General features: G+C 45.6%; 1 protein-coding gene across 3 annotated transcripts in view; it reads left to right on the top strand.

Moving 5' to 3' along the window:
• Window positions 1–16,414, top strand: part of LOC105467660 (adenylate kinase 7) — a 99,824-nt gene that overhangs the window by 51,292 nt on the left and 32,118 nt on the right. The window contains exons 8-12 of one of the 3 annotated variants that reach the window (XM_071099636.1): window positions 950–1,040; window positions 4,377–4,454; window positions 5,881–6,030; window positions 12,421–12,549; window positions 14,157–14,286. In XM_071099636.1, the coding sequence (XP_070955737.1) occupies window positions 950–1,040; window positions 4,377–4,454; window positions 5,881–6,030; window positions 12,421–12,549; window positions 14,157–14,286 (578 nt within the window). The remainder of the gene's footprint in view (window positions 1–949; window positions 1,041–4,376; window positions 4,455–5,880; window positions 6,031–12,420; window positions 12,550–14,156; window positions 14,287–16,414) is intronic. The other 2 variants (XM_071099637.1, XM_071099638.1) reach the window with 2 other exon arrangements.

Genomic DNA, 16,414 nt, shown 5'->3' with positions numbered 1-16,414 from the left:
GGAGGTGGAGGTGGGAGGATCACTTGAGCCTGGGAGGTTGAGGCTGCAGTGAACCGTGATTACACCACTGCCTGCCAGCCTGGGTGACAGAGCGAGACTCAAAATAAATAAATAAATGAATGAATAAATAAATATAGAAAGAAAAGAAATAAATACAAAATAAATGTGACCTGCACATTTGGAAGCATGGATCCGATTTATTTTCATTTTACTGAAAGGAAGCTAAGATGGAGGTAGAATTGACAAGTCATTGTGATAGACATCTATTCACTATTTTTTTCTCTCTGGAATTATTTAATTTTTGTTCCAATTCCTGCTCTTCCTCTCACTAGCTGTGTGAATTTGGGAAAGTTACTTATGGGAATAGCAGCAGTACCTACCTGCTAGGGCTGTGAGAATTCAGTGGGATCACACCTGTGCCGCCCTCAGCACAGAGGCAAGCACTCGGAAACCTTGGCAACTCGGAATAGGAAAGCAGGCTCAGGCACTGTTGCTACGTGACTTCCTTAAAAGAGCCACAGCTTGTCTAAATCTGTGTCTTATTTGTAAAATATCTCCCTAAAGCACTGTTGTGAGGCTCACATGAGCCACTAGATGGGGAAGGCTTCATAAACTGGGGTCCTACTGGGCTCAGGTCCCCTTGTTGGGAGACAGGGCAGTATGCTAGAAAGAAGACAGGTCCAGAAACAGATGGATCTGACGTCAAAAGCTAGCTCTTCCACTTTCGCAATAGCTCCTCAGCCTGAGAAATGTCACCGAACTCTTTAGCATCTTCCTCATGTGGAGAATGCAGATAACCATCCCAACCCTGACCTTACTGAAAATGGAGATAACTTATCAAAGCACCAAACCCCACGCCCAGTCATGGGGGTGGTGGTCAGTGAATTCTAGTTTACTGCATCTCTTTCGCCTTTTCCCTCTGATGATTATTTTACCTGTGGGTCTGCAGAGTGATACAAAACGTCATAGATCACACGCCGAAGCCTCACTACCTGGTTGCTGTGGATGAGTCTGTTCATACCCTGGAAGATATAGTCAAGGTACAGTGGTTTCACCTCATACTTTGATGACATATCATAAATAGTTTTGCCGGCCAGGCATGGTGGCTCATGCCTGTAATCCTAGCACTTTGGGAGTCCAAGGCGGGTGAATCACCTGAGGTCAGGAGCTCAAGACCAGCCTGGTCAACATGATGAAACCCCATCTCTACTAAAATACAAAAATTAGCCAGGCAGAATGGCGGGTGCCTATAATCCCAGCTACTCGAGAGGCTGAGACGGGAGAATCGCTTGAACCCGGGAGACGGTAGTTGCAGTGAGCCAAGATTGTGCCAGTGAACTCCAGCCTGGGCGGCTGAGCAAGACTCCATCTCAAAAAAAAAAAAAAAAAAAAGTTTTGCCTACTGGAGTGTAGTTATACAATCAGTTGTGCTAGCAAAACTGGGACTCCTCAGTAGAATATCCATAAAACCCAAACTCATTATCTGCATTTGCAGTGTATACTTTAACGTTACTACCAAAATATCCTTTCTGTGTCACATGCACAGAGGGAAATAAGAAAGACCACTGCAGGGCTAGGTTAAGAAGATGGCGATCACTGCACCCCAGACACACACGCAGCTGACACACCAGAGCCCTGAAATCCACCAACAGGCACTTGCCCCAAAGTGTTGATGTGCTCAGGTTCACCAACCTACTGGCCAATTCCAGGAGCTCTATTTTTAATATTATTTATTTGTTTATTTATTTAGTTTTTTGATACAGAGTCTCGCTCTGTCGCCCAGGCTGGAGTGCCATGGTGTGATCATAGCTCACTGCACCCTTGACATCCTGGGCTCAAGAGGTCCTCCTGCCTCAGTTTCTCAAGTAGCTGGGAACACAGGCGTGCACCACCATACCTGGCTAATTTTCATTCTTTTTCTTTTTTTGTCAAGATGAGGTCTCACCATGAGACCAGACCATGTCTGGTCTGAAACTCCTGAGCCCAAGTGATCCTCCTGCCTCAGCCTCCCAAAGTGCTGGGATTACAGGGGTAAGCCACAGTGCCTGGCTAAGTTTGTTTGTTTGTTTTTAATTTTTTAGAGACAGGGTCTTGCTCTGTCACCCAGGCTGGAATGCAGTGGGGTGATCATAGCTCACTGCAACCTCAAACTCCTGGGCTCAAATGATCCTCCCACCTCGGCCTCTGAAAGTGCTCGGATTAGAGGTGTGAGCCATTGTGCCCAGCTTCAGGAGTCTAGATCTGGGAGAGCTTCCTCTTCTAGTCCAGGCTGCTCTGGCTAAAGCAGCTACCATGTGGCCCAGCTAATGCAGCCTTCTCCTGGCTGCTCCCTATTCATTTTTAAGATTCAGCTCAAGCCTGAGCAACATGGTGAAACCCCATCTCTACCAAAAAAAAATAATAATAATAATACAGAAATCAGCCAGGCATGGTGGTGTGCCTGCAGCCCCAGATACTCAGGAGGCTGAGGTGGGAGGATCACTTCAGCCCAGGAGGCAGAGGTTGCAGTGAGCCAAGATTGTACCACTGCACACTAGCCTGGGTGACAGAGCAAGACCCTGTCAAAAAAAAAAAGAAAAAGAAAAAAAGAAAAAAAATTCAGTTCATCTATCTTCCTGTGCACCCTCCCTGCCTCATTCCCACCTCCTGCACGGGACAGGTGTCTCTCTTCACCCCAGGTTGTTTTAGTCTGTTTGAACTGCTACAACAAAATACCATAAACCAAGCAGCTTATAAACAATAGACATTTATTGTTCACAGTTCCAGAGGCTCGGAACTGCAAGATCAAGGCAGATTCAGCCAGGCACAGTGGCTCACACCTGTAATTCCAGCACTTTAAGAGTTCAGGTGGAAGAATCACTTCAGGCCAGGAGTCCAAGACCAGCACTGGGCATAGTGAGACCCCCTCTCTACAAAAAATTTTTAAAATTAGCCAGACTTGGTGGTGCACATCTATAGTTCCATCTACTTGAGAGGCTGAGGTGCCAGGATTGTTTGAACCCAGGAATTCAAGGCTGCAGTGAGCTATAATTGCACCACCTTACTCCAGCCTGGGCAATAGAACAAGACCTTGTCTCTTCTCATGCCTGTAATCCCACTTTGGGAGGCCGAGTCAGGCAGATCCCTTGAGATCAGGAGTTCGAGACCAGCCTGACCATCATGGTAAAACCCCTTCTCTACTAAAAATACAAAAATTAGCCAGGCGTGGTGATGCATGACGGTAGTCCCAGCTACTCAGGAGGCTGAGGCAGGAGAATTGCTTGAACCTGGGAGACAGAGGTTGCAGTGAGCTGAGATTGTGCCACTGCACTCCAGCCTGGGTAACAGAGCAAGACCCTGTCTCAAAAACAAACAAACAGAAAAATTGTGGGAAAAAAAAAAAGGCAGATGGTTACTTAGTTTTTATTTAAGATATATTCATAGATTAAAATTAATATTTATAAATATATTATAATTTATTAATGTAGTTTTATTTTATATATATATACACACACACACACACATACACACACACACAGCAGCGTGCAGAAAATAAGATTAAAAAGAAAAGGAATTGACTGGGCGCGGTGGCTCACACCCGTACTCCCATTCAGTGTCTGACGAGGGCCCGCTTTTCGGCTTCATAGATGTCGCCTTCTCCCTGTGTCCTCACATGGTGGAGGGGCGAAGGTACTCTCTGGGGTCCTTTTATAAGACACTAATCTCATTCTTGAGGGCTCTACCCTTATGATCCACTTTCCTAAAGGTCCCAACTCCTAGCACCATCAGCTTAAGGGTGAAGATCTCAACATGTGAATTTTGTGGGACACAGACATTCAGACTATAGCACAGAATCCCCTTTGCTGAGCTGCAGACGCTCCACATGATCATTATCTGTGTACAATTCTGTCTTTCTTTTCACACTGGGAGCTCTTGAGGGCAGATCCCGGGCCAGGCTCATCGTTATCTCCACTACCTGGCACTAATGCTATTTTTAAAAATTCAATTATGTTCACATTCATTTGGGGTTGTTTATTTGTTTGTTTTTGAGACAGAGTCTCACTCTATCACCCAGGCTGGAGTGCCGTGGTGTGATCTCGACTCACTGAAACCTCTGACTCCTGGGTTCAAGCAATTCTCGTGTCTCAGCCTCCTGAGTAGCTGGTACTACAGGCACGTGCCACCACGCCTGGCTAACTTTTGTATTTTTAGTGGAGACGGGGTTTTACCATGTTGGCCAGGTTGGTCTCGAACTCCTGATCTCAGGTGATCCGCCACCTCGGCCTCCCAAAGTGTTGGAATTGCAGGCGTGAGCAACTGTGCCTGGTCCATTTGAGTCTTATATAAAGTAAAGCCTTCCAGGTAAACCAAATAATATTTCAATTTTCCTCTAACAGTGTATCAGTAAAAATACTGGCCCTGGGAAAATCCAGAAAATACCCAGAGAAAATGCATACCTAACCAAGGACTTAACGGTTAGTATATGAGGTGTTTTTTGTTTTTTTTTTTAAACTATCTTTCTCAATAATATTATTATTTTTTTAATATCAGATAGGTTTTGGCTAAATAACATTGATCCATGAGGGATTTGGAGTCAGAAGGCCTAGGTTCCAATGCCATCTTCAACTCCTACCACACCAGATGTTCTACCCTAAGACAACTTACTCTTGTCTTCAGCTGTCTTTCCTGAAAAACCCCCAGAGGTCGTGGTCAGAAAATGTATTTGGGCTGGGCACAGTGACCAGCGTGACCAACAGGGTGAAACCCTGTCTCTACTAAAAATACAAAATTAGCTGGGCTTGGTGACACATGCCTGTAATCGCAGCTACTTGGGAGGCTGAGGCAGGAGAATCACTTGAACCCAGGAAGCGGAGGTTGCGGTGAGCCTAGATCGCACCATTGCACTCCAGCCTGGGCAATGAGAAACTCCATCTCAAAAAAAAAAAGAAAAAAGAAACAAAACAAAATGTATTTGGAAGCTATTTGATACGTAAAATGCCATTCAAACACTGGGAATTATTTTCTTTGGCCTCTTTCTAAAATTCAAACAGCAGGCTGAGATTCCAATTCCATCACAACAACAAAAAAACAGGGTTTTTTGCAGTGTGTTTTTTAAGCTTGCATTAGAATGCAATTCTTTTTAAGAATAAATTGCATTTAAACACTGCACTCGAATATGTTTCTGAAAGGACTGATACTATGGGTTGCCTTGAGGAGCAGAACTGGGTTGTTGGTGGTCAAAGGTCAGAGGGAATTTTTTTTTTTTTTTTTTGAGATGGAGTCTCGCTCTTCGCCCAGGCTGGAGTGCAGTGGTGCGATCTCGGCTCACTGCAATTTCCACCTCCTGGGTTCATGCCATTCTCCTGCCTCAGCCTCCCAAGTAGCTGGGACTACAGGCGCCTGCCACCACACCCGGTTAATTTTTCATATTTTTTAGTAGAGACGGGATTTCACTGTGTTAGCCAGGATGACCTCAACCTCCTGACCTCATGATCCGCCCACCTGGGCCTCCCAAAGTGCTGGGATTACAGGTGTGAGCCACCCCACCCGGTGGGAATATTTTTCTCTACACCTTTTGTTCTTCTAGATTTTGAACCATGAAACTACAGTATTCAAAAAGTAGATGCAATTAAAATATTTTAAAAAGAAAATTTGGATTTCCAGTATCTTCCTAGTCTTTCAGCCAGAATGTGGCCCGCCATCAGAGTAGACATGGAGACTGTTCAGAAGTAACATAGTATCACACAGGTGCTCTGTAAATACTCAGTGCTGGATTAATTGACTTCCACATTTAGTGAATGGATATTGTCTTTCTTTAATAACCGTAGTGATTTTGGTCTGTTAATGACAGTCAGAATTAAACAAAAAAAGACAAATCTCTAATTTTCCTCTATCTTTTAGCAAGATTGTCTCGACCACTTACTGGTCAACTTAAGAATGGAAGCGCTTTTTGTGAAGGAAAATTTTAATATCCGGTGGGTTGCCCAAACAGGATTTGTGGAAAATATCAACAGTATCCTCAAAGAGTACAAGCAAAGCAGAGGATTAATGGTAACTATCACCGTTTCCCATTGAAACTTCTGATTCAAGAGAAATAAATCAGACTTCTAAGTGTGATGATGCCAATGGAAGTATTTGCTTTTTCAAACATTCACATTTCTAATTTCAAGTTGTTTTTCAAATTTGACAAATTTGTCCAGGTCTAACAAATTTATGTGTATGTTAAATTAATACTTGTCAACCAAACATGAACAGTTTTAAAGTTAACATAGATAATAATGTATGCAAATTGCACATGATAGAAAGCTCCAGTGATGTCACGGTGTTGTCCATATAAAGGAGAATATTAAATAGGGAAAAATATCAAGCGCCTTGCTGGCTGGCTTGTTTCAGTCCTAGGTATACATGTGAGAGGTAGAAGAAGCCTGATTACTACTTCGATCTCTTTCTAAGTGGTCAGAGGACTCACTGGTCATTTTAATTATCACAGCTTTTCAAGGTCAATATTCTTTTTAAAAAATTAATTAATTGAAATGGACAAATAGATTACATACATGTATCCTGTACAACATAATGTTTTGAAATATGTAGACACTGTGGAATGGCTAAATCGAGCTAATTAACATCTGTGTGAACTCACACACTTACCATTTTTTATGGTGAAAGGTAGATATTCTTATCTCCATAGTATAGATGAGGAAACTAAGGCTCAGAGAGATGAAGTAACTTTTTTTTTTTCTTTTTCTTTTTCTTTTTTAGACAGTCTCACTCTGTTGCCCAGGCTGGAGTCCTGCAGTATGATCTCGGCTCACAGCAACCTTTGCCTCCTGGGTTGAAGCAATTCTCATGCCTCAGCCTCCTGAGTAGTACCTGAGCTTATAGGCGTGCACTACCACATCTGGCTAATTTTTGTAATTTTAGTAGAGATGGGGTTTCACCATGTGGACCAGGCTGGTTTTGAACTCCTGGCCTCAAGCAATCCACCTGCATTGGCCTCCCATAGTGCTGGGATTACAGGTTTGAGCCACCGTGCCTGGCTGCAGCAACTTTTTCTTTTTCTTTTTCTTTCTTTTTTTTCTTTTTTTGAGACAGAGTCTCGCTCCATAGCCCACGCTGGAGGACAGTGGCGTGATCTCGGCTCACTTCAACCTCTGCCTCCAGGGTTCAAGTGATCCTCCTGCCTCAGCCTCCTGAGTAGGTAGCAACTTTTTCAAGGTCACACAGCTAGTCAGAGATTCAAACTAGGTAGGACGCAGACGTAACTGGAATGTCCACGTCTAACTGCAGGGCCGCCGCACTTGGCTCTCTGAAATCAGATCGATGAAGCATCTGTGCGGAGCTTTGGCTGGATCCCAGGGAAACATTCGAAAGACAAACGTAGGTCATACACAAGAAAGTGTTTTGAAAACTGTCAAATGGCCTATGTGAGTAACAGGTGTCATCATAATCATAATTACCACTGTTGAAGGGAACGCTCTACATAAGCAAGTATAGTGTCACCGTCATATCCTTAGAACCATATTCTCTTGGGAGAAAAACATGTCTAGTTAAGAATAAGCAAAACATGTATCACTTAGCAAAAGAAATAATGATCCCTTTAAGCATCTAAGATCCTCATGGTGGCTGTACTGGGAGGTTATCCTGAGATATACACCAACCCAACCTCAGAGGTTAGACTAATGTCCTCTCTAGGTCAACTGTAACAACAACACACAGAGTAGAAATATGACAAGACAGTTTGAAGAGACCGTATGGTTCCTGATGAGCAAGACTGGACAAGAACATGATAGAAGGAATAGTATATCTAAAAACTAAATAGAATATGTCTGTCCCTAGGGGCAGTTAGCCACAGGAAACACTACCGAGGCCAGTGTAGACCCACAGGTGTCACCCAGAGACATCCCCAAAAGATGGAGTCTCAAGTCATGCACTTGCGTGATTGCAGTTCCTTTAGCAAGGAAAAGTCATTGCTGCTTCAGAGACAGATGCATCAAGCCACCTTGACCCATTGCCTCCAGTCAGTTCATCCTACTTCCCTTGTTCTCATCAAAGCTCATCAAGCAGCCCTGGAAGACTTGGCTCCCAGTGTCCGTCGGCTTGAAGGGAGTAAATGTACCAAATATGTGGACTTGGAGTGTGTGATTCAGTGGCAGTCATTTGATTCAGTGGCAGTCATTTGATTCAGTGGCAGTCATACTTCTCACTGTAAATAAATGAATGGATTGGCATCCTGGTTTTACGCCCGGATAAAGTGAGCCTACGCCAGGAGAAAGGACCCACTCTTGGTCCATGGACAAATGAGACACCTGAACTTGCTCAGTTGACAGCCGGATCTCAGGCCTTGGTGCATGCACTGCACCTCTCCAGGGACCCAGCCCGGCTCATCAGGACTCAGCTCCGGAACTGCCTCCTTCCGCTGCTGCCATCCTCCCTATCCGATGGGGCCTCACTCCTCACCAGTACCATCCATACTCCCTATCCGATGGGGCCGCACTCCTCACGAGAACCATCCATCCTCCCTATCCGACGGAACCGTGCTCTTCACCAAAACCATCCATCCTCCCTATCCGACGGGACCGTGCTCTTCACCAGAAACATCCATCATCCCTATCCGACAGGACTGCGCTTGCCAGAACCATCCATCATCCCTATCCGATGGGACCACGCTCCTCACCAGAACCATCCATCCTCCCTATCTGACGGGGCCGCACTCCTCACCAGAACCATCCATCATCCCTATCCGACAGGACTGCACTCGCCAGAACCATCCATCATCCCTATCCAAAGGGGTCACACTCCTCACCAGAACCATCCATCATCCTTGTCCGATGGGACAGCACTCCTCACCAGAACCATTCATCATGCCTATCTGACAGGGTCACACTGCTCACCAGAACCACCCATCATCCCTATCCGACAGGACTGCACTCCTCACCAGAACCATCCATCATCCCTATCCGACAGGACTGCGTTCCTCACCAGAACCATCCATCATCCCTATCCGACAGGACTGCGTTCCTCACCAGAACCATCCATCATCCCTATCTGACAGGACCGTGCTCCTCACCAGAACCATCCATCATCCCTATCCGACAGGACTGCGTTCCTCACCAGAACCATCCATCATCCCTATCTGACAGGACCACATTCCTCACCAGAACCATCCATCATCCCTATCCGACAGGACCATGCTCCTCACCAGAACCACCCATCATCCCTATCCGACAGGACCATGCTCCTCACCAGAACCATCCATCATCCCTATCTGACAGGACTGCGTTCCTCACCAGAACCATCCATCATCCCTATCTGACAGGACTGCGTTCCTCCCCAGAACCATCCATCATCCCTATCTGACAGGACCGTGCTCCTCACCAGAACCATCCATCATCTCTATCTGACAGGACCGTGCTCCTCACCAGAACCATCCATCATCCCTATCTGACAGGACCGTGTTCCTCACCAGAACCACCCATCATCCCTATCTGACAGGACCGTGCTCCTCACCAGAACCATCCATCATCCCTATCTGACAGGACCGTGCTCCTCTCCAGAACCATCCATCATCCCTATCCGACAGGACTGCGTTCCTCACCAGAACCATCCATCATCCCTATCCGACAGGACTGCGTTCCTCACCAGAACCATCCATCATCCCTATCCGACAGGACCGTGCTCCTCACCAGAACCACCCATCATCCCTATCTGACAGGACTGCGTTCCTCACCAGAACCATCCATCATCCCTATCTGACAGGACTGCGTTCCTCACCAGAACCATCCATCATCCCTATCTGACAGGACCGTGCTCCTCACCAGAACCATCCATCATCCCTATCCGACAGGACTGCGTTCCTCACCAGAACCATCCATCATCCCTATCCGAAGGGGTCACACTCCTCACCAGAACCATCCTGTGTGCTGCCTACTTCCTTCGCCGTCTTGGTTTTCTCGCCTGTCAAATGGTAGTAATGATAATAACCAACTCGGTGGATGAAATTATATAATCTGTAAGCATACGGACACTCTACCAACGGAAATCCTTTTCATGAGCACAATTCCAAAATTTACCTTGCAAAATACGGGCCCTCAGTTTCACAACTGTTTGGATCTTTTTGAAATAAATAACTATATGTTACTGATATTTTGACCTCTGTTAGAAATGAATATTTACTCACTGATTAGGAACACCACAGGGCTTCTTTAGCATTCAATCAAATTTATCAGCAGGATAAATGGTGTTTTTTTTTAATGAGTATGTTTTTTAAAAATTAGAATAAATTTTTTAAAAATTGAGACAGGGTGTTGCTCTGTTGCCCAGCTTGGAGTGCAGTGGTGTGACTGCGACTCACTGCAGCCTAGACCTCCTGGGCTTAAGCACTCCTCCTGCCTCAGCCTGGGCCCCCAAGTAGCTGGGACCACAGGCACATGTGACTATGCCCAGCCAATATTAAAAAAAAATTTTTTTTTTTTTGTAGAGACGGGGATCTCACTATATTGCTGAAACTGGCCTCGTTTTTTGTAGAGATGGGGACCTCCCTATATTGCTCAGGCTGGCCTCGAACTCCTGGGCTCCAGGGATCCTCTTGCCTCAGCCTTCTAAACTGCTGGGATTACAGGCATGAGCCACGATGCCTGGCCTAAAAATTAGAATAAATTAACTGTGCTAAAAATAATTGGCTAAGCATGGTGGCTCACACCTGTAATCCTAGCACTTTGGGAGGCTGAGGTGGGTGGATCACCTGAGGTCAGGAGTTCAAGACCAGCCTGGTTAACATGGTGAAACCCCATTTCTACTAAAAATACAAAAAATTAGCTGAGTGTGGTGGCGTGCACCTGTAATCCCAGCTACTCAGGAGGCTAAGGCAGGAGAATCGCTTGAACCCGGGAGGCGGAGCTTGCAGTGAGCCGAGATTGTGCCATTGCACTCCAGTTTGGGCAATAAGAGTGAAACTCTGTCTCAAAATAATAATAATAATAATAATAATTAAAGACCAAGCCAGGTGCAGTGGCACACACCTGTAAACCCAACACTTTGGGAGGCCGAGGCAGGAGGATTGCTTAAGTGCAGGAGTTTGGGACCAGCCTGAGCCACACAGTGAGATCTCATCTCTACAGAAAGTATAAAAATTAGATGAACATGGTGGTGTGCATCTGTAGTCCCAGATACTTGTGAGGCTGAGCTGAGAGGATGGTTTGAGCCCAGGAGTTTGAGGCTGCAGTGAGCTGTGATCGCACCACTACACACCAGCCTGGGCAACAGAGGGAGCGCCTATCTCAATACAAAACAAAACAAAACTAATAATTAAAGACCAAATTCAGTACAGAAATAGTATTCAGGCAGTAAATTAGGCCCCTTGCACACTGAACCAGAAATTCTTTGCTTTGTTACTGTTACAAAGGTAGCAAAATGCCCTGTACTGTGCACTGTCTTGTGAAACTGGCAGCATGTAATTCCTGAGCACTTACTCTTTAGTGATTTGAGTTGTTCCTGACACATCTTCTTACGTGGTCCTATCCACCAGGCCCAGATCAGCCCACATAGTTGGTGCCTATTGAATACCTACTGAATGAATGGACATGAACCAGAACATGAACTGTCTGACCAGGGGGCAGATGCTTTAGGGATGACATGGCAGCCACCGTGGTGGTGGTGGGGGTGGAGGCGTGGCTCTGGAGTCTCCACAGAAGAGTGACAGTTAGCCTGCAGAGTCCAGAGACTTTGTTTTCTTTTTTTTTTTTTTTTTTGAGGCGGAGTCTGGCTCTCTTGCCCAGGCTGGAGTGCAGTGGCCGGATCTCAGCTCACTGCAAGCTCCGCCTCCCGGGTTCACGCCATTTTCCTTCCTCAGCCTCCCGAGTAGCTGGGACTACAGGCGCCCGCCACTTCGCCCGGCTAGTTTTTTGTATTTTTTAGTAGAGACGGGGTTTCATTGTGTTAGCCAGGATGGTCTCTATCTCCTGACCTCGTGATCCGCCCGTCTCGGCCTCCCAAAGTGCTGGGATTACAGGCTTGAGCCACCGCGCCTGGCCGAGACTTTGTTTTCAAAAGACACTCCCAGCTGGGCACAGTGGCTCATGCCTGTAATCCCAGCACTTTGGGAAGCCGAGGTGGGTAGATCATGTGAGGCCAGGAGTTCGCGACCAGCTTGACCAACATGGAGAAAACCTGTCTCTACAAAAAATACAAAAATTAGCCAGGCATGGTGGTGCGCACATGTAGTCTCAGCTACTCAGGAGGCTGAGGCAAGAATCGCTTGAACCTGGGAGGTGGAGGTTGCAGTAAGCGAGATGATGCACACCACTGCACTCCAGCCTGAGCAACTGGACTCTGTCTCAAAAAAAAAAAAAAAAAAAAAAGCACTCCCCTGAAATAGAAAACCACTGTGTCTAGCTACAGATCATTCATAGCTTGCCCTATGTTCCTTACTCTCTCCTCTTTCAGCCGGTCAAGATCTGCATTCTCGGTCCCCCTGCTGTGGGAAAATCCAGTATTGCTGAAGAATTGGCCAAGTACTACAAACTGCATCACATCCAGCTGAAGGATGTTATTTCTGAAGCCATAGCAAAACTGGTAACACTTTAAACTATTTTCCTGGGCATTTTAATTAATTACTGTATTGTTCTTAGGGTGAAAATATGTATATTATTCGAATTAGCCAGCCGGACGCAGTTTAGATGATCCCAATTTTGTTGGCAACATCCGAGGCGTCCTAATCAGTAGCCAGGGGAACATCTGGCTTCTCTTCCCCCTCAGGCCTGAGCAGAGTGTTGACCTTGGCCACACTGGCGTCAGGGAGCTTCTTCACAGCCTGTTGGATGTGGCGCTTTCTGGCTTTGGCATCCGCATTGAGTGCAAGTGTGTGTTTGTCTCCTCTCTTCTTCGTGGCCAACTCAGAGGCCGGGGGAAGTTAGTTGATGATGGCACAGTGGTCACGCTGGTTTCTCCTGAGGACACTCTTCGGAGGATATCGGGGCTGCCCCTGGAGCCGCAGTGTCCTGGGACACCAGAAGGTAGATGACGTTCAGATCTTCTTTTCTCTGTGGCTGTGGACACCTTTCAGCACTGCCTTCTTGGCCTTCAAAGCTTTTGCTTTTGCTTTGGCTTAGGGAAAGAAAGGATCTTCCTTCTTTACCTTCAGAGCCATCTTGTAAAATAGCTTTTTTTCTGGGGGGGGGATGGAGTCTCACTTTATTGCCCAGGCTGTAGTGCAGTGGTACGATCTCGGCTTACTGCAACCTCCGCCTCCCGGGTTCAAGCGGTTCTCCTGCCTCAGCCTCCCAAGTGGCTGGGATTACAGGCATGTGCCACCACGCCTGACTAATTTTTGTATTTTTAGTAGAGACGGGGTTTCACCATGTTGGCCAGGCTGGTCTAGAACACTCCTGAACTCAGGTGATCCGCCCGCCTTGGCCTCCCAAAGTGCTGGGATTACAAGTGTGAGCCACCACGCCCAGCCTGAAATGGCTTTTAACTACTTTATTGGGAATTTTGACATTTTTAGAAATGCTTTTTTTAGTTTTATAATAAACAAGTAACTGATTTTATATGTCAGTAAACAGAAGATGTTATTTTCATTGAATTTTGTTGTTGCCCCCAGTTATGAAAACACAGAATCTACAGGGCTTTCCTCTGAGATGGAAGCAGCTTCCATGGGTTGCCCTTGAAATGTAGTCTGCCTCCAGCTGCGGTTCAAAGTGTAGCTTGTGTTCTCTCTGTTGCCTGGAACACTTTTAGGTGCTTTATTCGTGTTGTATGTTTCTCAGGGTATTATCAAACTTTATTTATAAACTGCTTTTTATCATTTTATTGGAAATGGCTGATACTGAGGTAGTTTTCATAAATGATTATTAAAAGTCTTGATTTCTACAACATGTGGTTCCTTCAAGGAAGATACAACCCAATACCTTAGAATAACACATTAGAAAAATGTTGACTCAAGCAGTTCCAGCATTAGCACAAAAATATACTAATCTCTTAAATATGCTGTTAAGAAAAACCTCAAGGATCTCATGTGTCTTTGTGGATATGCGCATCCTGCAAAATTTTGCATGACAGCTGTCATAGGGTACATGTCCTATTTGGGTCCCAAGCTTTTTCCAGGATCACCTGCCAGCTGATTTGTGAGTAGCCAATCAATGTGGGGCATCATCCAATGTGAATATCCCTGTGGTATGCAGGAGACGATTGTTGCCCCTAAGGATATAGGGGAAGGAGAAGAAGAAGTCGAAGAGGAAGAGGAGGAGGAGAATGTGGAAGATGCACAGGAGCTCCTAGATGGCATCAAGGAGAGCATGGAGCAGAACGCAGGTAATGCACACCCAGCAGAGAGCCGCGCCGCTCTTGTGAAGAGTGGCTATTTTTTAAAATCTGGTTATAAAAGACTGTTTACAAAAAGAAAGAGAAATAAAAGACTGTTTACTATTAAAAGTGAAGTACAGGCGGCATGGCTTATGCCTGTAATCCCAGCACTTTGGGAGTCTGAGGTGGGAGGATCACTTAAGGCCAGGAGTTTGAGACCAGCCTGAGCAGCATGGTGAAACCCCATCTCTACAAAAAAAAAAAAAAAAAAAAATATTAGCTAGGCAAGGCCAGGCGCAGTGGCTCATGCCTGTAATTCCAGCACTTTGGGAGGCTGAGGCAGGTGGATCACCTGAGGTCATGAGTTTGAGACCAGCCTAGCCAACATGGTGAAACCCCATCTCTACTAAAAATACAAAAAATTAGCCAGGTATGGTGCCGCACACCTGTAGTCCCAGCTACTCAGGAGGCTGAGGCAGGACAATCGCTTGAACCTGGGAGGCGGAGGTTGCAGTGAGCCAAGTTCATGCCATTGCACTCCAGCCTGGGTAACAAGAGTGAAACTCTGTCTCAAAAAAAATAATTAGCTGGGCATGGTGGCATGTGCCCGTAGTCCCAGCTATTGGGAGGTTGAGGCAGGAGGATCACTTGCACCCAGGAGGTTGAAGCTGTAGTAAGCCATGATCGTGCCCTTGCACTCCAGCCTGGGTGACAGAGTAAGATCCTGTCTCGACAAAACAAAAAAAAGAAAAAAGTAAAGTACAGAAATTATAACAAAAAAAAAATTCCTTCATAATCTCATTGTTAACATTTTGGTGATGATCTGTTGGTAGGATGGGGAAGAACTTCCTAAGTTAAAAAGAAAAAGAAAATCGGCTGGATGAGGTGGCTCACGCCCGTAATCCCCACACTTTGGGAAGCCAAGGTGGGTGGATCACCTGAGGTGAGGAGTTTGAGACCAGCCTGGCCAACATGGTGAAAACCCGCCTCTACTAAAAATACAAAAATTAGCCTGGCATGGTGGCACGTGCCTGTAATCCTAGCTACTCGGGAGGGTGAAGCAGGAGAATCACTTGAACCCGGGAGGTGGAGGCTGCAGTGAGCCGAAATCGTGCCATGGCACTCCAGCCTGGGTGACAGAGCAAGACTCCGTCTCAAAAAAAAAAAGAAGAAAAAAAAAATCACACGAGTTCATAAATTGGACAAACCAAGAAAAAATATTGTCACTGCTATGATAAATTAATATCCTTAATATAGAAAATGTTCAGGCAAATTGATAAGAGAGTTATGAAATCCTTAATAGAAAAAGAATGGATGAGGCCAGGCGTGGTGGCTCACGAGGTCAGGAGTTCAAAATCAGCCAGGCCAAGATGATGAAACCCATCTCTACTAAAACTACAAAAATTAGCCAGGCATGGTGTTAGGCACCTGTAATCCTAGCTACTTGGAAGGCTGAGGCAGGAGAATCGCTTGAACCTGGGTGGCAGAGGTTGCAGGGAGCCAAGATCGCGCCACTGCACTCTAGCCTGGGCAGCAAAGTGAGACTCCCTCTCAAAAAAAAAAAAAAGAAAAGAAAAAAATTGATTAATGAAATGGGCCAATAAGTAATACAGGAAGATGTATAAATAAATGGAAACTTATTCTTACTCGCTTAGTAATTAATTGTAACCAGTTTGCTGAACAAAGTAATCACAGTAAGGTGTTGCTTTAAACTCAGACTGGATTCGCTCTTTCCCTTGGATAGAATTTCAGGCTGGTTTCATTGCCACTCTTAGATAGTGAGTAGCCCCTTTGTTTATTCATGCTTTAGGAAGTCTGTTCCAATCAAATAATTACAAAGTGGGTTTTGAGCTGAGAGGTCTCTAAGGGATCTTGCTACCTGCAGGAAAGCAGTCAGTAGCAGTTATTAGAAAAATAAAGCCATTTCTTCATTTTTACACTTGGACAGTTGAGATCCTCCATCATCTGGTTATTGTAGTATCGCCTTCAGACTCATCTAATGCAGTTTCTCCTCTTGCCGACTTCTCAATCACCTTTATTTTCTCTCCTCTTCCTTCCTCCTCCCTTCTTGCTGGTGGCCATTTCTGATCCTCCAGGGATCAAGGACAGGGGAGAAGGACAGGGACGGATGTGGCCA

Source organism: Macaca nemestrina, chromosome 7 (assembly GCF_043159975.1).
Source record: "Macaca nemestrina isolate mMacNem1 chromosome 7, mMacNem.hap1, whole genome shotgun sequence".
In the NCBI taxonomy this organism is placed as follows: Eukaryota; Metazoa; Chordata; class Mammalia; order Primates; family Cercopithecidae; genus Macaca; species Macaca nemestrina.
Note: the sequence above shows the minus strand (reverse complement) of the source record. Positions and strands in the feature narration are given on the sequence as shown.